The 27,892-nt window shown below is 36.1% G+C and overlaps 1 protein-coding gene across 4 annotated transcripts in view; it reads right to left on the reverse strand.

Moving 5' to 3' along the window:
- Nucleotides 1–27,892, reverse strand: part of SMCHD1 (structural maintenance of chromosomes flexible hinge domain containing 1) — a 164,814-nt gene that overhangs the window by 80,521 nt on the left and 56,401 nt on the right. For 3 of the 4 annotated variants that reach the window (XR_010137656.1, XM_002828085.5, XM_063716987.1), the window contains exons 13-24: nt 26,309–26,503; nt 24,392–24,505; nt 23,730–23,836; nt 22,561–22,643; nt 22,286–22,399; nt 12,270–12,347; nt 12,071–12,190; nt 7,773–7,917; nt 5,444–5,540; nt 3,924–3,996; nt 1,844–1,983; nt 1,015–1,149 (exon numbers count right to left, since the gene is read on the reverse strand). Coding sequence is in view for 3 of the 4 variants with exons in the window: in XM_002828085.5 (XP_002828131.5) it covers nt 1,015–1,149; nt 1,844–1,983; nt 3,924–3,996; nt 5,444–5,540; nt 7,773–7,917; nt 12,071–12,190; nt 12,270–12,347; nt 22,286–22,399; nt 22,561–22,643; nt 23,730–23,836; nt 24,392–24,505; nt 26,309–26,503 (1,401 nt within the window). In the remaining variant the exon portion in view is untranslated. The remainder of the gene's footprint in view (nt 1–1,014; nt 1,150–1,843; nt 1,984–3,923; nt 3,997–5,443; nt 5,541–7,772; nt 7,918–12,070; nt 12,191–12,269; nt 12,348–22,285; nt 22,400–22,560; nt 22,644–23,729; nt 23,837–24,391; nt 24,506–26,308; nt 26,504–27,892) is intronic. The other variant, XM_063716988.1, reaches the window with a different exon arrangement.

Below are 27,892 nucleotides of genomic sequence, written 5' to 3' on the forward strand. Positions count from 1 at the left end.
GGCGGGTGGATCACGAGGTCAGGAGATCGAGACCATCCTGGCTAACACGGTGAAACCCCGTCTCTACTAAAAATACAAAAAGTTAGCTGAGCATGGTGGCGGGTGCCTGTAGTCCCAGCTACTCGGGAGGCTGAGGCAGAAGAATGGCGTGAACCCAGGAGGCGGAGCTTGCAGTGAGCCAAGATCGTGCCACTGTACTCCAGCCTGGGCAACAGAGCAAGACTGCGTCTCAAAAAAAATAAATAAAAATAAAAAAAATCCCTTTGTGTAAAAACACAAATAAAAAGCTATGTGTGTATAGAAAATTATATACAAAAATTAAAGGTTTATATGTCCTTCCATGGTGGTTTAACAGAGATATTTACCAAGCTTTCTAAAACAAATGAGAATGATAAAAAGCAAAATGGCTGGGCACAGTGGTGCACACCTGTAACTTCAGCACTTTGGGAGCCAAGGTGGGAAGACTGCTTGTGGACAGGAATTTGAGATCAGACTGGGCAACACAGCAAGACCCTCTTTTTCAAAAAATAAATAATAAATAAATAACCAGGTGCATTGGTCCTTGTCTATAGTCCCAGTTATTTGGGAGGCTGAGGGGAGCACATCACTAGAGCTTAGGAGTTGGAGGCTGCAGCGAGTCATGATTGTGCCACTGCACTCCAGCCTAGGCAACAGAGTGAGACCCGATCTCTTTTTAAAAAAAAAAAAAAAAAAGCAAAAGAATAAAATTATGTATTTTAATAGAAGAAAAATATTTTAGGGAAATGTAAATCAATAATAGTTATAGACACTATAAAAGACACTGTAAAAATCAAGACAATTACTAATATTTGACACAAAATGTTAAAATAGTCATTATAGCATTTCATATTGTCTTTGCTTTGCTTTGGCTGAAAGAACCACAAATACCTCATTTTCAGAAGTTAACAATTTTGCAAAAAATGTTATTAAGCAGTTGAAGACTATTTGTATGAAGACTCAATATAATATCAATGAGTAACAATAATAACTTACAGGTATTTCAATTCTTGCTTTAAGCGTCTGGTCTTTTTTAATATTCTGAACTTGAATTGCAGATCCTGTTAAAATACTGGTTCCAGAACTACTGCAATCTACAACATAGACTGGAAGGTTTGGAGCACCTGAAAACTATTTGAAAGATGCAAAATAATGTAAGACCCCTATTAAATATATCTGATTATTCCGTAATTGTTCAAAGTTTCAAATAATTCAGTAGAGCTACTATTTCTGGCAATGAATAAGAAACTTCTAAGTAAAAGTCACTAAAACTGTAGAATACTGAACAAAAACAGCAATTTTCTACTATATTATGTAAAATTTATCTGTTTTGGAAGGAAAACTAACTTCCTCAATTACAATCCTTTTCTTTTTTACTTAACTGGATTTTCTTTCTCTTTCTGCGATCTTTTACCTACCTTCATTTAACCATCATTCCCAATTTTTTTTTTTCCCCTAAAGTAAAGGAATAAAGAAAGGCTACTCCATAGGCAGAGCAGCCCATTCCCAATCCTGAAAGACATTTTTGTCTTTCTATTCATATATAATTCATGTGAAATGAGAGGCATGGAGTCAAGAGAGGAGAGGTGAGTAAACTTTTATTCACAAATTTATGAAACTGGGCACAGTTGGTTGGCATCTTTATTGGTTTAGGTACGATTAAAAAAAAAAAAACTATTGGCAATAAGATCCCACAAATCCCTCCACGGAATAATCATTTCAGACTTAAATCCTATGTAAGACTTACTATTAAGTGGCTAAAATAGTCATTGCTACTTACTACAATGGTACTTAAAATAATCTAAATATCTTCCAATAAGCTTACCTTACAATGAACAATCAATTTTGGTTGTGCTGTTATGTTGTCTGATTCATCTAAAACTTCCACCTGAAATGGGAAAGCTGTTCCATTTTCTATAACTAAAATTTCGGAATCAGGTTTCACTTTCAATCGACGAGGGTGACCTAACAGTAAATTATACAATGAAATACATATTCAGGTTCTGAAGACTAAAGTACTGAAATAGAAAAAGAAATAACTTTAACATTAAAGACTTAATATGTTATAAATATTGCCAAGAAAGAAAAATATAGGCAATGTCCATGCTTAATCAGTTTCATCCCAAAATGCATAGATTCAATACATGACAAGACTTATCTCAATTGCATAAAATGCTCGGTGTCTAGGCTAAGTTTTATTCCACAGGGTACAATACAGTGATAATTCATATTAGAAATCACCTAAAATCTTTAAAAGATACTGGGAAAAAGGTATTCAAAAACAAAAATAACGGCTTATTAAAACTATTTACCAATTTTACATGATGATTTTTCTGGCACAAGTAACTATATGTTTTAGACATTCAAAGAATTAGTTCTTGTAATGACATGATCAGGTCATTTACTTGTTAGATTGCCCACTACCTCTGATGTCATAAGCAATTAACATCACAAATTTCCTCTAAGATTAAGAAAAGTAGGCTTATACTTCTACAGTAAGCCAGTCTGATTCGTTCATAAACACTGATATTTTAAAATTCAATTAATGCTACATACTGATAACACAAGTATATGGAGAGAATTACTTAAAATATTTATTTTATTTTGTACTAATATTAGTTATATTCATTTATTTACTATACATGAAGCACTGTGTTAAGTTTTTTTAAGCACTATTCTTACATAAACTTCACAATAATCTTAATGAAGATGTTACTATTATCATCCCCATTTTACAGGTAAGCAAACTGGGATTCAGAGAAACTAAGTATTTTGTCCAGGTCACAAGGCTAGTAAGTAGCAAACACAGGTTTAAATCCTGGTTTGTAATTTGAAACTCCTCGACTTTTATCACTACACCATGATACTTCCCATCTACCCCACAAAAAGAACTATCTAGCTACTAAGAATTGTACTACTCAAATCCATACTTTTAATAATCTAACCTCTCAAATAAATGAATGTTTGTTGATATGTATGATTTTTTTCTTATACTTCCACCAATGGACCTACCTAAATTCTTTTAACAATTCACACTGGAGGGAAACGTCAAACAACTTCAATTTGTGACAGCAAATAGCTAATACGTTTCTTTTTGCCTAAAACCAGTAAAAAGGTCACATATGCACACAGATATGGTTGTGGTATTTTTCATATCAGAGCTAAAACTTACATGCTAAACACTGCTGTGTTTTACAGGTGCAGGCAGTTATTACTTGGTACAGTAGGTGTTAATTAAAACTCATGCATATTGGAACTGTGTCCTCCATTGAGTACTACAGAACTGTGCAAGGTAAGGACTACCTGTAGTAACTCATTTAATCCTCCTAACAACCCCAAGGGAGTAGATATTATCTCATTTTACACATGAAGAAACTGAGGCATAGAACGAGTTTACCTAGATACTAACCCAGAAGGGCTGACTCCAGAACGTACTTAAAACCTCTACTATAGACTGCCTCTAAAATTAGCCAGCATATTCTATCTTACGTAACTTTAATGCAACTTCATTTTCTCAAGTTAAGTCATTATCAAGTTAACTTAATAAAAATAACATTAGAAGTTTTTCTTCTTAAAATATGAAACAGTTTTATCAACAAAATGTAAAGAACAGACCCAGCTCTAATAAAGCCTAATAGATACATTCCAAGAAATAGTTCCCCAAAACATTTTCAATATCCAAATTTTTCTCCCAAGGTTATATTCAGAATGTCAATAACATTTTCCTAAATGTTTTCCTTTTCAAAAACTGGTCATTTCTGTCAGTGCTATGGTTTGACATTTAAATGTATTTTCAAGATTTATACCACTACTAAAAGCCCAAAAACCTCTAACTTTATATCATTATACTTTAACATAAGAATATTATTTTAAATAATTATGAATATTTCTTGAAATAATATTACCAGGTAGTAATCTAATTTTCAAAATCTGTGAGTCTTCTTTTAAGCCCGGCAGAGTAACCTTCAGATTATAATTCTGTTGAAAAAAACAGTAAAAATTAAACCCAGTCCTGAATACATACTTAAGTAGTTTATCACATCAATTCTGATTTATATTTTGGTTTTATTTTCATACCATTGTAGAAATTACTTACCAATTTTATACTTACTAAAATTATCATATATGGAGTCAGAAATCTTAGAGGAAAAAAACTGATCAATACTGCTTCCTTATAGACAGTGAAATGAAGAGAATTATGGTAGAATCTACTTTTCCAAAATAGGAATATCATTTTAGGATCAATTTTTCTCTTAAATTTTTATTCTCAAAAGGCATAACCCTCTGAATAATTATCATAATCAAGATAGATATTATAAAACATATGAAATAGTAAAGTAGAAAGAAACAAAAGCCACAAAATTTTGAAATGCAGTGTGGTACTCTATATTGGATCCTGGAACAGAAAAATAAATTAACTGGAGACAAGCAAAAAAAAGTCCACAGTTTTGTCAGTAGTATTTTGTCAATGTGTGGATAAATATATAAAGCTCTGTAAGACATTAACAGAGGAACTTTCTACATGCAACCTCTCTATACTATCTTCAAACTCCTTTGTAAGTTACTTCCTCTAAAGTTATTTCAAAATAAAAAGGTTTTTAAAATCTAGAAATTTTTAGTAAGTTTATCTTACTGAAGTCAAATTTTCTGTGAATTTCAAGTTCTTTTTCCAGAAAAATCTGAATTCAGAAAGAATCAAGAACTCAATTTTTGACTTGATTATACAAAGCAGCATATAGTACTTGAAAAAAATACGCATGCTCTGTTTTAAACATCACACTGATAGGGAAAATTTTTAAATATTTAAAGTAATGATACACTGAAAAAAAATTAGCTACAGTGCTCCTTTTAGTCAGTTAAGTCTATTAGCTGCTTTATAGACCTAATTGAAAAATTACCTTATTAGAGTTTCTATCTTTAGCTTCCCTGTTTTTTTTAGACCAACTATGCATAGGATTCCTTCCTTAACTGTATCTCTCACCAAACACTTCCTTTTATCTAAATACCAAAGTGATATGTTTAAAGGTGTGAGCTGAAATTTCTCATATTTCTAATTGTCATTTTTGTTCTAAGAAAAATATTCAAAAGTGGACAGAAACAGTAGGAGAGAGAAAAAAAAAGCATAGTCCTAGATAACTGTGTCGAAAAAATGGCTTTGAATGTGAAAAAACTGAAATACAGATAATGGGGACAGGTGAAAAATATTTAATTCATGTTTAACCAACAACAGTAGTAAATGTGCCAACTTTTCTTACAGATGTAACTGGTAAGTCAGGTGGCATAATGTTGATAAATTCCTAAGAACCCAATTACTGTCATCTGTTTTTTAAAAATAGGTCATTCCACTTTTCATTTACAATTTCATTCTAACCATATGAGAAATAAATACTTAACAAGTATCATAGGATCTATACATAATGCTTACCTTGCCTTGACAAGAGTTTACAGGGCCCTTGGCTGTAACACCTCGAATTACACAATTTGGTCCTTTGGTTATTTCTTCATAATGTAAAGATAAACCACTGGGGAAAAAAAAAATTTTTTTAACTCCCCTCAATTGCCTACAAGTAAGCTGCAAATGTGTTTTTGCTTTCCTATGTGACATTCGCATGTCTAGTTTTCTAATAAAATATTTTTTAAATATAAAGAACTAAACAGAAAAAAATTCCAATGGATTTCTTTTACAAAGAAAATTGATCCAACAAGTATTAATAAGTGATACCAATGGGTTAAACACTGAAAATGATATAATAGATATAATGTAAAATTAAAATAGCACGTATTGAATTAGTATTGAATACAACGTAGTACCTAATCTAATGCTAGACCATGTATACAAGCCTAAGGAAAGGAAATAAATACCTAAAGAAGCCAGGTTTAAGGATGTCCTCAGCATTTACCATGAATTCTTTCAAATCTTTCACCAGTGGGATTTTAGAGAATTCTGGGCATCTGTTATTAAACTGAATGACAATTTAGATAAAATCCAAATAATAACAGAAAGGCTTATGATGACATAAACCGGAGAGATCACCTAATCTACTTCCATGAGTAATATGGTTCCTAAAGCTGATTCCAAAGCTAATTTCATCAGATTTGACCAGATGTAGATCTTTGCAGTGGCAAAATTTTACTCTGTCAAAGGTAAAGAAAGGGAAAAAAAGTAAAAAATATACCATGATGGAGAAAAGCCTAATTTTTCTGAGGAATGGAATTTAAGTGTTTACAGGTATTTTCAGAATAAACTGTAAAGCTCATTTGAAAAAAGATGCAATGTGGCATACAAGATAAATCCCCTGGGAAAGATGGCACATTAAACATATACGCCTACTTTCACTGTCTCTTAAAATCCCACTAATATGACAGTAAAGGGATGTATTTTATTATTAAAGGAAAACATAAAGAAAAAACAGAAAGGAAGCAGAGACAGGGCAACCAAACTTATCTGCTAGAAAACAGGACAGACAAGTGGCAAATGATAGCAGTCTCCAAAAAGCCGAATCGTAAAATAGAAATAGAAAAAGCTAGAAACCAATCTCTACCATAGAGTGCCCAGGTACTGTTCAGAATTGGCAAAAGGAAAAGGTTTAAACAAACAAGCAAAAAGACTGATGAAAAGTTTAGATCTCAGATCTCCAGATCTCTCCTCTCTGCCTCTGGCAGATGAGTGAAAGATGAATCTCTGAAAAGGTTAAAACAGAAGATCTCTGAACCAGGGACAGCAGATAAGTTGAGGATGAGAATGAAATACTAAAAAGAAGAGAAGAGGTTATCTGGAACGAATGCATATGGATACTGAGACCTCTCCTCCCCAATTCCCACCCCAGCCCTGTTCTTTGACTCACTTGGAACCAAACTATTCCCTGCTTTAGGCAAAAGACTGAAGATTCTTCTTTGAGGAAACTGCCCAGCCCAAGACCTAAAAATACTGACAACAGGATTTCCCCCAATAATGTACTCCAGACAGATCATCCCACAGTGGAGCTCACAGGCAACAGCCTCTCCACACTCTTTCACCTGCATTCCAGTCTCCTACTCATTTACAAGCAGATGACCAATAACCAGGTATCTCTAGAAACGAAGAACAAGCAATCGACTAAGCTGGAGACAACAGAGTATCTGTATAGGTAAAAGAAAGCTTAAAAAAACCCCAACCATTTGCTTTATCAGTGAAAACGGTATTACATTCATAAAACAAGAGGGTCTTTAAAAAATTTCAGAGAACCAGAAAGAACTCACGACAACTAAAAATATGTTAGCAGAAAGGAAAAATTCAATGGAAAGGTAGTAATCATAAGGTCGAGAAAATTTATCAGAAAGTAAAACAGAAACAAAAAGATTGAGAACATTTTTTTAAAAATTGGGAATTAAGTCCAGAAGGTCCAACATCCAATAACTAAGAACCCTAAAAGAGAAAACAGTGATGACAGAAGACACAGAATGAAGTATTTCAAATAATGAATTGTTAAGAGACATTATATCATACTTGCAAAAGAACATGGAGTAAGACATAAACACCTTAACAACTTCAGCAATAAATCCAGTCAAAATATAAACTTTAGTGAAGCAATTTATATATGACACTAGTCACAGAGGATAGCTTGGAGCTAAATTACCCAGATATAATAAAATTCACTAATATTTTAAACAATATTAAAGTTGAACACCTTACACACACAAAAAATGAAGCTGAAAAAAAGAGTGAATGCTTAGCAAATATCAAAGGACAAATACATATTGATCCTTCAGATTACCTTGCTTCAAGAACTGGCTGAATATCAGTTACTAGTTGACTGGTATGACCAAATTCATCCTGAAACTCCAGAGGGATATTAAATGGAACTCCAACACGAAAAGGAGGATCCAGAAGACCAAATGAAAATTTCTCTGGCTTACCCTCTTTAACAAAAACAAAAATGAAGTGAAAAGCAAGTACATTGGTCAGAAAATCCATTGGGGGTCAAAAACAGATCCATTTCTATCTGAGAAATTTTAGAAATCTATTTTAGACTATGCTAAAAATAACATTTTAAAATCAGCGCAAAAATTATATGTTATGCAGACAATCCACTTGGGAAAAACCTCCCGAGTAGCTGGGACTACAGGTGTGTACCACCACCCCTGGCTAATTTTTGTATTTTTTGTAGCAGCAGGGTCTCATCATGTTGCCCACACTGGTCTTGAACACCTGAGCTCAAGCTATCCACCTGCCTCCCCAAGCGTGAGCCACCATGCCCAGCCATTATACCTTTTCATAGGAAAGAACTTTAAAGGCAAAACACGATATTCAATAGTTATAAAATGATATATATGATGAAGTTAAATAGAAGCTCCACATGAGAAAATATTTGCAACATGTGTAACAAGGAAAATTCAGACTACATGAAGCCCTCCTATAAATTGGCTGTTCTCAAAGTGTGGTCTCTAGTCTTGAAGTTTTAGCATCCCCTGAGAACTTATTAGAAATGCAAATTCTAGGGCCTATCTCAAACCTGCTGAATCAGAAACTCAGGGTGAAATTCAGCAAGCTGTGTTTCCTTTCAGGTGATTCTGATACAAACTCAAATTTGAGAACCACAGCTTTAAACTATTAAAATGGGTATAGTAAATGAACAAGCATTGGCATACAATGTCCAATAATGGCTAGAAGAGGTACACAATCTAAAAATTAGAGAAGCAGTTTCACCACCAACTATGCTAAATGAATATATAGTTCAGCCAGGAATGAGCATGCAGTCAATTGGAACTCTCATAGTGAGAAGTGAAGGTACCATGGCATAGCCTTTTGGGATGTCCACTTCTTGGTATCACCCTAAAGAGATTCTAACATATGTACAGAAAGCAGCATAATTTTTTTTTCCCCAAAAAGCACTACGGTTTCTAATAGCCAAAAACTTGGAAATAATCAACACGATTCATCAACAGGAAACTGCTTAAACTACAGCACACCCATCTTATGAAAATATGTTCCACAGGTGTTAAAAGAACACAGTAGATTCATGTATAAAAAAGTCTCCTAAAACATTTAAAAAAGAAGAAAACCACACTCCAAGGTGGGCCTTCTTGATATCACAGCTACTTAGATCAGTTCTCTCCAAAAACCCTGTAACAATGACTCTATAAAAGCAGTAAACAAGAAAAAAGATGAGAGTAATAGAATTGGAAAGCCAAAGAACATATGAATAAGTGTAACTGACTTAGCAGAAAGACTCAAGAACATCAAATACTCAAACAACAAAGCAAGCAGAGACTGAATCTGATTCACAGTTATCAGATGCCCGTAAGTCTCAGGAATGAATGGCTGTACAAAGTTGTAGTGAAATTGAAATAAAACAAGAAGGTTGGCTGAAGTCAGTTTGAGAAACAGTTTTGCAGATTCCCATCCTTCAAAGCATGGGCTAGTCAACAACCCTCCTCATCCCCAGCAAAAGATGGAAGGTTTATTCTTCAGGGAAAGAAGAAAAGGTCTAGAAGTGAGAGACACAGCACTACTAAAAGTGTCACTGACCAGGCATGGTGGCTCAAACCTGTAATCTCAGCACTTTGGGAGCCCAAGAAAGCAGGACAGCTTGAGCCCAGGAGTTCAAGGCCAGCATGGGTAACATAGTGAGACCCTGTCTGTATTTTAAAATCTAATCAATTAAATTTAAAAGTGTCATTGAAAATAGGAAAGTATTTATTGAAAATAGGAAAATCACGTGGAAAATTATATACTAAATGTGAGGACCCCCACAAACACACACAAATGGTCTTTCTCAGCTTGGTTCCCAAAATGCTGGCAGCTAGGTCTTCACCCTTTTAGCAGGTGACTGAAAGGCTCCACTCTGGGGAATGTGAATAGCCAAAGAGACAAGACCTAAAAATTCTCATATCATAATTTCCCCCAAGGAAATTTAAGTTTTTAAGTGCTCTATTCTTCAATGTTAGCTAATCACTAATTATATAACAGAATATCTAATTAAAAAAACAACATGGAGGAAACAAACTATGAATCAGGAAAAACGCTGTAAGAAAACCCCCCACGATTATTAATATCCTCAGAGAATAAAGATACTGAATTCATGAAGTAGGAAGAGAATGCTTAAGGAATTGTTTAACAAGATTATTTTAAAAGAGATTTTAGAAACTAAAAATGGTAGCAAAAAGGAAAAAATAGAAAGCATAGAACATCAAGCTGTTAAGAAAATCTCCAATAAGGTAGTAAAACAAAACCAAGAGATGGAAAGTAGGAAAAACAAAAATAATATACCAATCCTGAAATCCAACATCCTAACATTAGATGTTTTAGAAAGAAAGAACAGGCTGGGCACAGTGGCTCAAGCCTGTGATCCCAGCACTTTGGGAGGCCGAGGCAGGAAGATGGCTTGAGGCCAGGTGTTTGAGGCTGAAATGGGCAACATAACATAGCAAGACCCTGTCTCTACAAAAAAATGTTTTTTAAAAATTAGACAGGGCCACGTGCGGTGGCTAACATCTGTAATCCCAGCACTTTGGGAGGCCGAGACTGGTGGATGACCTGAGGTCAGAAGTTCAAGACCAGCCTCACCAACATGAAGAAACCCCATCTCTACTAAAAATACAAAATTAGCCAGGCATGGTGGCACACGCCTGTAATCCCAGCTACTTGGGAGGCTGAGGCAGAAGAATCGCTTGAAACTGGGAGTTGGAGGTTGCGGTGAGCCAAGATCACACCATTGCACTCCAGCCTGGGCAACAAGAGCAAAACTCCATCTCCAAAAAAAAAAAAAAAAAAATTAGGTGCAGTGAACTGCAATCACACCACTGCACTCCAGCCTGGGCAACAGAGGAAGACACTATCTCCAAAAAAGAAAAAAGGCCAGGTGCAGCAGCTCACACCTGTAACCCCAACACTTTGGGAAGCTGAGGAGGACGGATCATGAGGTCAGAAGTTCGAGACCAGCCTGGCCAACATAGTGAAACACCATCTCTACTAAAAATACAAAAAAATTAGCCAGGTGTGGTGGCAGGCACCTGTAATCTCAGCTACTTGGGAGGCTGAGGCAAGAAGAATCGCTTGAACCTGGGAGGCAGAGGTTGCATTCAGCCAAGATTGTGCCACTGCACTGTATTCCAGCCTGGCCAACAGTGTGAGACTCCATTGAAAAGAAAAGAAAAGAGGGGAGAGGGGAGAGGGGAAAGAGGAGAGAGGAGAGGAGAGGAGAGAGGAGAGGAGAGGAGAGAGGAGAGGAGAGGAGAGAGGAGAGGAGAGGAGAGAGGAAAAGAAAAGAAAGGAAAAGAACAGAAAAGAAAAGAAAAGGAGAGAAAAAAAATAGAAAATCAAAGTGATTCAAGAAAAATTCCTAGAAAATAAAACAGGGATTTCCAGACTGAAAGGGTAAACAAGGTACATGGCTGGATGATACTAGGTAAAAACAGGCCTGTGCTAAATCACACAATTGAATATTTCAGAAACTGGGATTCCCCTAAAACTTGAGCACTGGGGAACAGAGAACGTTTTGGGGGAGGAGGGGCCATATGCCAAGAGTTGGGAATCAGGACAGCTTTAGACTTTACCAGCAACAACGAAAAGTAGAAAACAATGTCTTCAAAATTCAGAAGGAATATGATTATCGAGTAGACTTATAAAGCTGTTTGAAAATCAAAATGGGCCAGGCACGGTGGCTCACATCTGTAATCCCAGCACTTTGGGAGGCTGAGGCAGGTAGATCATCAGAGGTTATGAGATCGAGACCAGCCTAGTCAACATGGCGAAACCTTGTCTTTACTAAAAATACAAAAAGCCAGGTGTGGTGGCGGGCGCCTGTAATCCCAGCTACTCAGGAGGCTGAGGCAGGAGAATCACTTGAACCCAGGAAGCGGAGGTTGCAGTGAGCCGAGATTGTGCCACTGCACTCCAGCCTGGGTGACAGAATGAGACCCCATCTCAAAGTAAGAAAATAAAATAAAATAAAATAAAATTGAGATGGTTACCCAATTGTTCAAACATCTTTTACTGGCTTATCTCTCTTTTCTCTTTGGATTTAAAATGCCACCTTTAGCATATATAATTATATATTACTGTTTTGCTTACCTTTAACAGAAAACTTAATTGCTTTAGATGGTAGTGGTCTTCCTGCATAAGTGTCTGCATTACTTTCATTCAATACAACTTGTAATTTCAAGGTATAATTCCCCAACTTCTGAATATTTTCTGGATAAATTAAGAAGAAATTAAAAATCAAGTCAACACAATACCAATGTATTTTTTAACATTCAGAATAAGAACTCACCCATTTTTTTAAACCAGTAAGGCCATTTTCCTCCATGTTGACTAATATGCGAAATAATCTCTTTATTTCCACTTGAAGCTTAATAAAAGAAAAAAGAAACAATACTGTCTTGAGAAATTCAACATAAAACATGAAATATGCAATGTCACATTGGCACCAAATACCTATTTGCTGTATTTTAAAACCTGCTTTGAAGCTTCAAAAGATCTAACACTATCCTATGAAAGTGAACAGCAACAATAAATGTTAACTCTTCAATTCATTAAAATCTCTTTATTTCAAGTCTTGCAAACTTTCACTTTATCTAAAATTACTATTTAAAGAGAAAGGAAGACAACAGAATAGACAACACGACCTCTCCAAAAAATTCCTTATTTATTGCCCACTCTAGAATTATATAATATAAATATTAAAAAACCCAAAATTTTTAAAAAGGCAATTCATGAACAAAACCGAAATGTTTATCAAGTAGGTAACATGACCACACACAGACCAAAAAGAGGGAGAAAGAGAAAGAAAAGCAGTCAACCTTACCCACTTGGAAACAGTACAATAGTGTATTCACACTGTGAACTTTTATCTAAGAAGGAACACAGGAGTTCAACATAAAAGCATAACAGGCCCAGCGTGGTGGCTCATGCCTATAATCGCAGCACTTTGGAAGGCTGAGGCCAAGAATTTGAGACCAGCCTGGGCCATATAGTGATGGCTTGTCTCTACAAATATTTAAAAATTAGCCAGGCATGGTCCAGCTAAGTAGTCCCAGCTACCTGAGAGGCTGAGATGGGAGGACTGCTTGAGCCCAGGAGGTCAAGGCCACAGTGAGCTATGAAGGTACCAGTCTGGGCAAAAGAGTAAGACCTTGTCTCAAAAAAAAAAAAAACACAAAAGAAACTTTGGATACTTTGAACACTACAGTGGGCAGCAGCACTGCATGTCCCATGAAAAACTGGGAGTGAATCCTCTGTGTGAAAAGGGGAGAGAGCAACTGAAGCCAGCTGGGAGCTCCTTGGCCCTACCAAGCACTGGATCTGACTTGGAGAGCACTGGGGACAGTGGGAAGTGCTCCATCCGTACTCCCAGACCTGGGTGGTACAAATAGAAGGCGGCAATTCCCGATCCTAAGTCACAGCGGGCTGCACAGAAACCTGCCAGCCAGCATAGGTGGCAGTCACTGATATGGAGAGTCTCCAGACTAAGATTTGTGATCTAATATTGAGGAGAGCAGCCTCCACAACCAGAATTGAGAGGCAAGTGTAATACGGGCCCCAGCCATGGGTATGAGAATTGGGTGCCCCTGCTTTGCAGAGCCAGACTGGGAGGGGTACGGCCTGGAGCCTGGTTTTTGTCCCTGGCAGGACGTTTTGCAGCCTGAGACAGATTCACAATCTGAGGACAGACTGCCTGTGACTTGGCTGGCTGTTTCAGCTTGCTGCCAGCAGCAGATGGTAGGAGGGAATCCAACCAGGTCAAAACTGTAGAGAACCGGGTCCCACTATCACCTGCCAGGTTGTGGAGCCCTAGCGACCCCACTTTCCCCATGCTGGATCTTTGGCATGGCAGTGGTTGCTCTGCTCCTCCCTGGGGCATTGCTTCGGGGCCTGAGAACTGCCTTGCAACCCCTGAGAGGGCTGGTGCTTGTGCCCACTGTTGGGGTGGCCAGAATGCAGGATTCTCCAGCCCAGCCCTGCCTAGCTTTGCCCTCCCCACCTGCCTCAGGGGCAGAGCACAGGACTGGGACCCCTGGAAGTTACACAGTCCAGCCCATCATCTAGGACATCAGAGTACTTCTGGTTAACAAAGGTAACCCATAAATGCTACTACAACAGCTGCATCCAGCTCTTACCTTCTAGCACCACATACCGGACAGGAGGCCAACCTTCACAGCCCATTAAAACATCTGCTAAAACAATTGTGCAGTGCTCAGGAAGGAGACAAGCTCTGAACCACCTCTACTACCACAATTGTCCATACCACTGCAGCTACACAGGAGGCCCTGAGACTGCTCACCCGCCCGATACATTACTACAACAGCCAGCACTGGAGAAAGCCACCACACTAAGGCTATTTATAAACAAGGAAATCATAGATAATCTATGTCACTGAATACACCCAAGAAGCAAAGCCAAAAGAATCTATTAAACATACATCATAGACACATCGTCAAGGAAAAAATAAGTCCTGCCCCAACAAAAGTAAATTCAAAAATAACAATAAGCAACTACTACTCCGGATACAAAGGAAATCAGGACAATACAGAAAATATTAAAAAATAAGGTGCTATGACAGTTCCAAAGCAACACAGTAATTCTCTAACGATGGATCCTAACCAAAAAGAAATCTTTGAAATATCAAATAAAAAATTCAAAATACTGATTATTTTATTTTCTTGAGATGTGGTCTTGCTCTGCTGCCCTGGGTGAATTTCAGTGGCACAATCATAGCTCACTGCAGTCTCATGGGCTCAAGTGATCCTCCCACCTCAGCCTCCAAAATTGCTGGGAATACAGGTGTGCATTACCATGCCCACTTGTTAAATTAAAAAAAATTTTTTTTAGAGAGTGTCTCACTGTGTTGTCCAGGATGGTCTTGAACTCCTGGCATCAAGCTATCTTCCCACTTCAGCCTCCCGGGATTATAGGCATCAGCCACCAAGCCCAGCTAAAATACTGATTTTTAAAGAAGCTCTATGAGATACAGGAGATATCTGAAAACTAATATAAAGTAGTGAGAAAATGAAATTCAGGATATGAATGAGAAATTTACTAAAGGCATAGTTTTTTGTTTTTTAAAAAAAGAACTTCTGGAATAAAAAAATTCATGGAAGAAATTACAAGATATGATTGAAAGCAAACAATGGACTAGACCAAGCAGGAGAATCTCAAAATGTGAAGATAAATCTGTTGAATTAATCAATCAGACAAAATAAAGAAAAAAGAATTGTAAAAAATGATCAAAGCCTTCTCGAAGTATGGGTCAACGTAAAACAGCCAAACCAACAAATCCCAGGTATTCCCAAGGGAAAAGAAAAAGCAAAAACTTTAGAAAACCTATTTGAGGAAATAATTGAGGAAAATTTCCCTTGTCTAGCAAGAGATCTATACATCCAAAGAGTAAGAGGCTCAAAGAATGCCAGGCAAAAACACTGCAAGAAAGGCCTCACTACAATATATAGAAATTAGACTGTCTAAGGTCAATGTGAAGGAAAATATCCTAAAATCAGCAAGAGAAAAAGCATCCAGTCACCAGTAAAGGAAAATCCATTAGACTAACAGTGGATTTCACAGCAGGTACCTTATAAGCTAGTAGAGATTGGCATTTTGTTTTTTCTTTTTTTACAATCCTGCTCCATCTGTAGGATTCTGTTTTCAAAGTGCTGGGGGTAGGGGGCAGGGGGACAGTCAACCACAAATTTTGTGTCCTGCTAGAACAAGCTTCATAAATGGAGGCAAAATAAAGTCTTTTCCAGAAAAGCAAACCCTGAAGAAATTCACTACCCCTAAACCAGGTCTACAAGAAACAAAGGAGTTCTAAACATGGAAACAAATGGTCAATACTAGCCATCATAAAAACACATGAGAGTATAAAATTCACAGGTCTTATAAAACAATTATACAAGGTAGGAAGAGAAAAAAATCAAATAGCAGCACAACAGAATCCCACCAAACCACAAAGACAGAAAGGAGGGAAAAAAAGAAAGGATCTACAAAGCAACTAGATAACAACATCATGACAAGAGCAAAACTTCACATATAAATACTAACCTTGAATGTAAATCGATTAATGTTCTACCTAAAAGATATAGACTGGCAGTAATGGATTTTTTAAATGAACCAACTAAATGCTACTCACAATAAACTCATATTACTCATAAAGATAATTATAGACTGAAGGTAAAGGTGTGGAAACAGCTATTCCATGCAAACAGAAACCAAAAGTGAGCAAGAGTAGCTGATATCAAATAAAATAGACTATAAATCAACAACAGTTAAAAAAAATTATATAATGTTAAAGGGATCAATTCAACATGAAGATATAACAATTCTAAATATATATGTACCAAATACCAGTGCCTAGATTCATAAAACAAGTATTACTAGACCTAAGAAGACATAGAAAGCAATACAATAATAACGGATTCAACACCCTACTGATAGCACTAGATGGATCATGGAGAGAGAAAACCAACAAAGAAACATCGGATTTAAACTGGCCTTTAGACCAAATGGACCTAAGCAAAGATTTATACAACATTCTACCCAACAATATGCAGAATATACATTATTCTGCGGAATATACATTCTTCTCATCAGCAAATGGAACGTTCTCGAAGACAGGCCATACACTAGGCCACAAAACAAATCTCAACAAATTTTGAAAAGTCAGAATCATATTAAGTAACTTCTTGGACCATAGTGGAATAAAACTAGAAATCAATTCCAAGAGAAACTCTCAAACTATAAAATACTTGGATCAAACAGCTTGCTCTTAAATAACCTTTATGTCAATGATAAAATTGATATGAAAACTTAAAATACATATATGTATTTTGAGATGGAGTCTCACTCTGTTGCCAGGCTAGTGGTGCAATCTCAGCTCATTGCAGCCTCTGCCTCCCAGGTTCAAGTGATTCTCCTGCCTCAGCCTCCCAAGTAGCTGAAATTACAGGCGCACATCACCACACCCGGCTAATTTTTGTACTTCTTAGTAGAGATGGGGTTTCACCATGTTGGCCAGGCCAGTTTATGATGTATCTTAAAGAAAGCATGCCTATATTTGCCTTTTACTTCTCAACTTGTACCAATAGAGAAAGAAACATGTTCTAGAAACATCTTCTCAATATTTGCTTTAAAAAAGGGTGCAATTATAAATGAGACAGCAAATCACCATGAGAATTCTCTAAAAAGATGCAAGCAACTTTCTGATTTCTGATGTATTTATTCAACAAATATTAATTAATTACCTCCTATATACAAAGTACTAGAAAAAGGGTAAAGAAAACAACATCATTGCTTTCCTGGAGTTTTTAATCTTGTAGAGCAAGAGGACTGGCAAACTACTGGACTGCCAATGGCTGCATTCATCTACAACAACAGACTTACGTAATCATAAGAAACAGCTTATACGGCTCTCAAGGCCTAAGTATTTACTACCTGACGCTTTCCAAATAGTTTGCCACCCCTGTCCTAGAGGGGAAAGACATATTTAAGGAACAAAATTTGGTCTAGAGTTGGGAAAACTGGGGTTCGATGAGAACCAAAAGAAAACAGTTGTGGTTAGAGGTATGGTAAGTGAGGATGAGATCAAGTTAGAGAGAGAGGAAGGGCCAGATCACGTGTGGAGTATTGCAGAGCTATGACTAGTTTCCTAGGCCACTAAAGATGAAATAATATAAAACAGGTGAGTGATATACACAGTTCTGCAATTCAAAAAAAATCACTTTGGCGTAAAATGAGGAAAATGAGCTGGAGCAGTGCAAGAGTGAAAGAGGATTTTTCATTGAGGCAGCTACTACGTGGTTAGAATGAGAGACCATGATGACTTGGACTTGAATGGGCAGAACGAAGATACACAGTTGTCCCTTGGTTTATGCAGGAGACTGGTTCCAGGATCCCCATGTATACCAAAATCTGCACATACAACTCCTGTGGTTGGCCCTGCAGAACCTGTGTATATGAAAAATTGGCCTCTGTTTATGTGGGTTTCAAATCCGGCAAAAACGTATTTTCAATCTGCATTTGATTCACAAATGTCCACATGTAAGTGGACCTGCACAGTTCAAACCCATGTCATTCAATGGTCAACTGTACTTTAGTGTGATACTTGGTGATAGATTGGTTATAGGGGATTAAGAAATAAATGGAAACACCAATCCTTTTCAAACTCTTCCAAAAAATTAAAGAGGAGAGAACACTTCCTAACTCATTCATTCTTTGAGGTCAACATTATCTGATACCAAAGTCAGACACAGACATCAAAAAAAAAGGAAAAAGAAAACTACAGACCAAAATCCCTTATGAATATTGATGCAAAAATTCTCAACAATATGCTAGCAAGCCAAATTCAGCACAATTTTAAAAGAACTCACCTTAGTCTATATAGTGTTATTGTAAAGGAATACCTGAGGCTGAGTAATTTATAAGAAAAGGATGTTTATTTGGTTCACAGCTCTGCTGGCTGGAAGACTGGGCATCTGGTGAAAGCCTCAGGCTGCTTCCACTCACGGTGGAAGGTGAAGGGGAGCCAGTGTATGCAGAGATCATATGGCAAAAGAGGGGTGAGGGAGGTGCCAGGTTCTTTTTAACAACCAGCTCTCATGGGAAATAATAGAGCGAGAACTCACACAATAAGCCCTTCATGAGAGATGTGCACCTATGACTCCAAAACCTCCCATTAGGTCCCACCTCCAACACCAGGGATCAAGACAAACATCCAAACTATACATAATAATCAAGTGAGATTCATTCTTGGAATGCAAGGATGGCTCAACAAATAAAAAACAATCAAGGCTATGTGCAGTGGCTCATGCCTGTAATCCTAACACTTTGGGAGACTGAGGCAAGAGGTCATTTGAGGCCACGAGTTTGAGACTAGCCTGGGCAGCATAAGAGACCCTGTCTCCACCATACACACACACACACACACACACACACACACACAAAAAAGGAGCCATGGTGGCTCAGGCCAGTTGTCCTGGTGCATAAGGAGGCGAGGCTATGCGTTCGAGGCCAATCTGGTCAATATTTTAAAAAAACTCTCATCCATTGATAAAAAGAAAAAAAAATTAGCAGGGTGCAATGAGCATGTCTGTAGTCCTAGCTACTCAGGAGGCTGACGTGGGAGGACCACTTGAGCCCAGGAGTTTGAGGCTGCAGTAAGCCACGATTGTGCCGCATCATTCCAGCCTGGGTGACAGAGTGAGACCCTGTCTCAAAAAAAAAACCAAAAACCAAAAAACAACCAATCAACGCAATACATCACTTTGAGAGAATAAAGGAAAAAACCTACATAATTATCTGGACTGATGCAGAGAAAACATTTGGAAAAACAATACTCTTTCATGATAAAAAACACTACACAAGGAATAGAAAGAAACTTCTTCAACATGATAAAGGCCTTATATAAGACCCACAGTTAACATCACATATACTCAACTGTTAAAGACTTAAAAGCTTTTCCTCTAACATCAGGAACAGGACAAGGATTCTCATTTTAGTTACTTCTATTCAACATAGTATTTTAAGTCCTAGCCAGACCAATTAGGCAAGAAAAAGAAATAAAAGGCGTCAACTTTGGAAAAGAATAAGTTATTTCCATTCATAAATCACATGTTCATATATGCAAAAAACCTAAATAATCCATTAAAAAAACCCTGGTATAGCTAATAAACTCAGCAAAGTTGCAGATACAAAATCATGTTCACAGATTGAACGACTTACAATTGTTAAGGTAAAAATAATACTCAAAGTGATCTGCATATTCAGTGTAATCCCTACCAGGATCGCAATGGTGTTTTCTGCAGAAATAGAAAAACGCATCCTACATTCATAGGGAATCTCCATGGACCCAAATAGCCAAAACAATCTTAAAAAACAAGAATAAAGTTGGAGGACTCACACCTCCTGATTTTAAAACTTACAAAGCTACAGTAAACAAAACAGTGCAGCATGGGTATATGAACAGACATATAGACCTAGGGAACAGGGAGCCCAGAAATAAATTCTCACATATGTGGACAACTGACTTTCCACAAGTGGCCAAAACAATTCAATAGAGAAAGTATAGTCTTTGACAAATGGTGCTGGAAAAACTGGATTATCTACAGGCAAAAGAAGTTTTCCATATAAAAAGAAGTTAACCATATGCAAAAGTCAAGGTCAGATGGATCAAAGTAATAACAATAGAGCTAAAGCTATAAAATTTGTAAGGAAAAAACATTCAGGAAAAGCTTCATAACACTGAATTTAGCAACAATCTCTTGGATAAGACACCAAAAGCACAGCCAACAAAAGAAAAACTAATCGTTTTTCAAAATTAAAAACTTTTGTGCATCACAGTCACCATCGACAAAGTGAAAAAGCAACCCACAGAGTGGAAGAAAATATCTGTAGATCATTTATCTGATAAGGGATTAATATCCAGGATTATAAAGAACTCTTACAACTCAACAACAACAAAATTTAAAAATGGCCAAAGGACCTGAATAGACCTTTGTCCAAAGAAGATATACAGATGGCAATTAGCCCATAAAAAGATGGACAAAATCACTGAATATTGGGGAAATGCAAATCAAAACCACAATAATCTTTAGTAGGAAAAAGGGGGAAAAAAACCACAGTAAGATACCACTTCATATCTGTTAGGATGGCTATTATCCGTCCTCCACAAAAAAAACCCACAGGAAATAACAAGTGTGGGTGACATGGAGAAACTGGAATGTACAATGGGGTAACCACTGTGGAAAACAGTATGGTAGTTTCTCAATAAATTAAATAATAATATGACCCAGCAAGTCCACTTTTGGGAATGTATCTAAAAGGAACCAAAGCGGAGACTCAAAGAACTATTTGTACACCAATGTTCACAGGAGCATTCTTCACAATAGACAACAGGTGAAAGTAACCTGAGTATCCATCAAACGAATGGATAAACAAAATATGGTGTGTGTGTATATATATATACATATATATATATACACACACATATATACATATACATATATACATATACTATACATACGTATATATACGTATATATACGTATATACAAGGGAATATTATTCAACCTTAAGAAGGAATGGGAATTCTGACACGCTATGCTAAGCAAAACAGGCCAGACACAAAGGACAAATATAATTCCATTTTTATGAGGTACCTAAAATAGTCAAATTCAGAGATAGAAAGTTAAAAAGTAGTTACCAGGGCAGGGAGAAAGGAGTGATGAAGAACTATTACTATAGAGTTTCAGTTTGAAATGACGAAAAAATGCTTTAGATGGATAGTGGTAATGGTTGCACAACAATATGAATGTACTTAATGCCACTTCATAAATTTCATGTTAATGTTATATATATATATAAAAATATAAAGTTATTAAAAATAGAAGTAGGGACCAGCCTGACCAATATGATGAAACCCCATCTCTACTAAAAATACAAAAATTAGCTGGGAGTGGTGGCATGTGCCTGTAATCCCGGCTACTCGGCAGGCTGAGACAGGAGAATTGCTTGAACTCGGGAAGCGGAGGTTGCAGTGAGCCTAAATTGTGCCATTACATATTCCAGCCTGGGCAACAAGAGCGAAGCTGTGTCTCCAAAAAAAAAAAAAAAAAAAGCAGGAAGGTCATGAAAGGTGCTGCACTGCTGGCTTTGAAGATGAAGGAATGAGAGTGGAGCTTCTGTGTGATTTATCTATTTTATTTTTTAGAGACAGGGTCTTACTTTACCACCCAGGCTGGAGTGCAGTGGCATGATCATAGCTCACTGTGGCCTCGAACTCCTGGGCTCAAGCAATTCTCCTGCCTCAGCCTTCCGAGTAGCTGGGACTATATAGGCTCGTGCCACCAAGCCCAGCTGAGAGTAACTTCTAAAAGGCAGAAAAGGCAAGGCTCACCTAGAACCTTCAGGAAAAAATGCAGTCCTGAAGACACTTTAATTTTAGCTCAGTGAAACCTGTTTTGGATGACTAATAATACTGTAATTATTACTGTAACTATTAGAACTGTAATAATACATATATGCTTATGGAAATTCCTACTGCAAATTCTTCTACATATATGTATCATACCTTTACTTTAGCCTACAGTTACCTACATGAAAAAATTCAAGATATTTTTTAAAAACCTTAGAAAAATATCCACCAAGAAAATGAGCTATTCATAACATTCCTGAAATTCCTAACTTCAATAAAATTTGCTGTGCCTATCAGATTGCTAGGTCATCAATAATTACATAAAGATATTTAATTTGATATATTTTAAAAACAATATTAAAGATCCAAATTAGTTTGTATACTTACAATGTAAAATAACTTTGAGCTCAACCAGGAGTTTCTTTGACCCTCCGTGGCTTGTTCCTGGAAGCTTTTGCATTGCTTCCCCTTTTTTATTCAGTATTTCAATTCTTAATGCACCTGTGAGTCAAAAATTAAAAGTATCTTAATTACACCCAAAAATTTGCTGAATCTGCCAAATCTTCCCATTGCATTTTAATATCTCATGAGCTTTTACATATTGGAAATGTAAGACAAAAGTAAAGCACACTTTTTGGTATTAGAAAAATAAATAAACATACCAATAGGGGTTCCAGCAGGCCTAATTTCATTAGGCAATAATTCATCTCCTTCAGGCCAAGTTATTGACAATCTATCAGGCAGCCTGTTATGAAACCAGCATATTAATGTTCCACAAACTTTGTTAACTATGATTTTAATTAAAAAGATACGAGTTATTAGAAACTTAAATATTTATTGCTCATATATTTTAAAAGGTTAAATCTGGAATTCTTTACGATTAATCATCTAAAAATTTTTTTCCTCTCTAACCATTCCTGTAGCTACTGGAAAAAAAAAAAAAAAAAAAAAAACCTTTTGGAATTAAAAGCCACGAACTGTCAAATTTTTGTGATTTTTTTTTTTCTACTTGTTTATAGTACAAATTACCTTTAGAAGACAGGATAACCCCTAAGAATCAAAATTCAGTAAGAATCAAAATGATTGCATCATTAGCTATACAAGAAGAAAAGCTACTTTCTACTTCCTTCTTCTTCTTTATAACTCATTGATAAGGTTTGGTTCTGTGTCCCCATTCAAATCTCATCTCGAATTCTAATCCCCAGATGTCAAGGGACAGACCTGGTGGGAGGTGACTGGATCACGGGAATGGTTTCCCCCATGCTGTTCTCTCGATAGTGAGTTCTCATGAGAGCTGAGTGTTAAAGTGTTTGACAGTTCCCCCTTCCCTCTCTCTCTCTTCTGCCACCCATGTAAGACATGGCTTGCTTCCCCTTCGCCTTATGCCATGATTATAAGTTTCCTGAGGCCTCCCCAGCCATGTACGACTGAGTCAATTAAACCTCCTTGCTTTATAAATTGCCCAGTCTCAGGTAGTATCTTTATAGCAGTGCGAAAATGAACTAATACACTCATCTTTACCTCTCAGCAGGTATTGTAATATTCTAGTCATAGGCCAAACTGAGTTTTTTTTAAAACATGTTAATCATTGTGCCTGTAAGAGTGACACTTTAGATATATAAGATTTCCTTCTTTGTCTACAAAACAAATGCAGAATTCTGTTTGTATAACTAGACCTCTTAATTTTTTAACAAGAAGCTCATCTCAATAGGTACAATATCTAAGACTACAAATGCCCTAACAGCAGAGTAAATGACATATTCAGAATACTTACAGCACAATTCTTTCCAATTTTTCTTATTTTTGTCATGCATCTTGAAGTGTGACTTACCTTGCCATTTCATCTTCTACATATTTTTTAACAGCTTTCTCAGCAACTGTCCTATCCAGCTTTGCAATTGGCACAGTTTTTACTTCATCATATAGTGCCTGAGGTTCCTGAATAAATAAATTTACCAACATTTCAAAGAAAACTATTTAAATCTAGCTGTAATAAAAACAAACACCCATTTGTTTCTTCCAAAGAAATATATTTTATCCTAATTAAGTACATAAATAACAGTATCTATTCTTATGTTACACCACAGTGTGTGTTTGTATTTTTTACATAACCTCTGTAGTCGTAACATATCAAACATTAACAAGAAAGCATGGTATAGGGAAAAAACCCGTTCCAGTTTTGTAGTTACTCATTCCTCAGATAGAATTCTGGCTCCAATGTTTACTAGTTAGTGGGCCCTAGAGGAAATATGACTTTATAAAATTAATTTGGTAACTAGTTATAATGTATACATGTTTACAAAAACTAAGCATATGATGTTAAATTGTATAGATTATTAAAAATATCAACTATGACACATAAAAATCCACACAAAAACTACAACCACTTTATCCAATGGAAAACTAGTCACTAGCAAAATATACTGTATCTTAACAATTATGCAAAAGTGTTATCAAGAAACTTTCAGTATGTTTTAACACTTGCTGTCTTACCATTGCAATTTGAACCTCTCCTCCTGTAGCATATACTTCTCCATCATGATCGCCATAAAGAAAAAATCTTACTATGCTTCCATAAAAGAGGGGAAGTGTCTTGGTTGTCTTGACCTAATATTTAGTTTAAAAAAAAAAAAAAAAGCTTCAGTATTAAGATTTACAACGAGAAATAGGCTTAATAATAATTTCACAGAAATTCTTTATTACAAAGAAAAAAACCTTGGTAACTATCATTAGAAAAACTAATGAAAACAGCATTCTAATATTAAAATAAAATTGTATTTTTGAAGTTCTGTACTTAACAAATAGTTGTGAAAATACGGCAGCTTCTTAATACAAATGTGTTAGAATTAAGCATGTGTCTTACAAGTCCAGAATTCCTTCAAATTCAGTTATAATGAATGCCAACATACCTGAAACCTTTTTTTTCCCCATAAAATTCTGCTCTCAGATGATGAACAGCAATTTATAAACTTTGACAAGTTAATATTATTTTTCAAATACATCAGCTCAAAACTTGCCTATCATATTTCTTCTCCTTACTTGGCTTAAAAAATCTAAGGGAAATTTCCACTACTCCAATTCAGAAATTCCCAACAAGGACTATAAGAGTTTATCCCAACCTACCTTGCCTGCCCCATTTCTAAACTATTTCTCTTCACACATACAATAGGCAGCAGGACAACCCAACTCTTACTACTTGCTGTTTTTCTGCATTTACCTACGCACATCTCTATGCTCAGATTACCTTCTAGAAAGCACTTTACTCCATTACCACTAAGCATTTGACTAAACTCATCACTCCTTTCTTCTTGTAACTCTTCACTTGGCTCTAGGGATGTCACATTCTGCTAGTTTCCTTCTATCTCACCAGCTTATCCCTGTCAGTCTCCTCTGCCAGCTCCTCCTTTTCATTCTAACCACTAAATGTTGGGAAAGCTCCAGGCTCAATCCTTTTATCTCTTTAGCTATACTCACCAAGTATAGATGATCTCATCCAATTCTATAGCTTTAAATATATGATGGTGTCTCTCATTTATGGAGAGAACAGACAGCCTTCTACCTTGTAATTATCTGTGTAAACCTGAGCCTCTACCCCTTTCAAGGTCCACACAAATGTTACTTCTTTTCCAAAGTATTTAATGATCTGCTCTGTTCTTCCAGCCCACAACACCAACCAAAGTAAAAAAAAAAAAAAATCCTCTCCTCTTCTCTCCTTCTAATCTGCCAAAACACTATTAATCCTTTCTTTCCATTGCATTGATCCACTTCTTACCTATTATTTATGCTTACACTATCTCCATTGCTAGGATATAATATCACCAAGAACAAAGCACATCTCCTAGTTCTCTGAATTCTCCACCACACAGTCAAAAGGTGCAGTAACTTACTATGTCAGCAGATGCTCGACAAAAAAGTACTTAAAAATCATTACTTAACACATTACATTAAAAACAAACAAAAAACACTAAGATCTCCATGTGAGTAAAGTTTAGTTTAGGAAACCATAAAAACCTTGTTAACTGAGCCTCTGGCAATAGTTTTTTTAATGCTATAATAAATTATGGAATTTAGAATTAGTTTGTCCTTTTCATTCTTACCTAGCTCCTGAGGAGCCAATATTTGCATAATTTGTTGTTACTGTTGTTAAATTCTAATACATCTAATTTAGTCTCAACTTCTACTAAAAATTGAATCTAAAAATAAGTTAAATTTCCTTAGAGATGATGGAAGACACTGATGTCAAACAGGCCTGTGAAGAGTCTGAATAAATGTTTTTCATGAAATGTGAGAATGGGAGAAAAAGAAATTTTTTAAAATAGCTTATTTTCTATACATGTGATTTTGCATATGTGTTTTAAATTAAATTAAATTAAAAATTATACGAAAAAAGTGACAATAAGTTAAACCTACCAGCTGTCCTGCTTTGTATATCTTTCCATCCCATTCTATTGCTGCATATGTTGCCCAGGGACCTTGCTTTTTAGAAGGAAGATCAGAACGTGTAATTATTCCCTTAAAAAGTGTAAATTTTATTTGTTTATCATACTTTTCATGACAGTCCTTCAGCCACAAAGCAAATTCTCTGTCAATTTTCATTCGCTGTTCCTGTAGAATTTTAAAATGTTTTATGAAATATAGCTACTAGCAAACAAATATAACCATAAACATTTGTCATTCATTTTATTTTTTCCTTTCATATACTCCAATTCAGAAAACCTAATAAAAAATTAAATATTCTGCTGGATCCTTCCTCTGTACACATTTAGGATATTTCAAACAAATGCATTACCAAAGAAGAAAAATTTGATATTATTCTTAGAACCAAGGTCTCCCTGGTCAATATCAACAATAAAACCTTCCTTTCCGCCTTTAAGTCCTAAGACACACTAAAAACCAATGAACCCTTACTGCCTGGGAGAAGAACTAGCTAGCTCCACAAAAGGGATGAGTGGAGGCCTTCTAACTGTAAACCACATTCTCAATGGGACGATAAAAATCTCATTGTGTATCAAGTACTTTATAAACGTGAATACAATATACAAACAGACAAATGGTAAATCTGCAGTAGTAAAATTTAATTGGGGAAAACAATTGAGAAAAACATGCCAAGAAAGACTCCTTATGAGGGTGATAACGAAAAAAGGTTGAGAAACACTGCTATGCAAAATGTACTTTTCTTTTTAATTTTCTCTTTTATATCTAGAGCCTATCCAAAAAATAAACTCATAATATAAAACTGAAGTGTTTTCTAATAATACTTAAGAAGATGTGTTTTTGCCAACCATTCTTCACCCTGTTGGGAGAGAATATAGAAATCTGTATTCAAGCATAAGGTGCTACACACTTGTTTGATGCCTGCCTCTAGGACAATGAGGAGGTAAGACAATCTCCCCATTACGTTTTCACAGAGGACAGTCTAAAGTTACAGAACTCCATTCCTTCTTACGTACCTTATACCATAATATACCATTTCCAAAGGAAAGTAAGGCAAAATTAAAAATAATTTCAGCCTAAGTTTTTGAAGCTTGCTGTCAAGAACGATACTATCTTTGTTATTAATAAATTTGATTTTTTTTAAAGTTATATGAATGAAAAAGGAATATATCTACATGGTAAAGATTCAGAGGTCCAAAATGGTATATACAGTTTCCAGGAAATTGCTGCCACCCTTACTCCTATACCTAGGTACCAACTCTTTCCCAAATCAGCAAATCGTTGTTGTCAGTTTGCCAGCTGACATGGAGATTAAATTAGTAACTAGGAACCAGAAAGTCTGACAACCAAAATGTTAAACTACCCTTCTAAAACTCTCAGGATGGCTTCACTATCAACCAAACAAATTACCAAATGCATTAATTCCAGACACTCAGTAACAGTCAAAGTACAATTCAGAAGGCACGTCAAGGTGACAGGTAATCTAGGGGAAAAGTATGCAGATATTCACTTTATAATATTCTTTCAACTTTTCTGTGTATTTGAACATTTCTTTTCCTT

The sequence above is a fragment of the Pongo abelii genome, chromosome 17, assembly GCF_028885655.2.
Source record: "Pongo abelii isolate AG06213 chromosome 17, NHGRI_mPonAbe1-v2.0_pri, whole genome shotgun sequence".
Lineage (NCBI taxonomy): Eukaryota > Metazoa > Chordata > Mammalia > Primates > Hominidae > Pongo > Pongo abelii.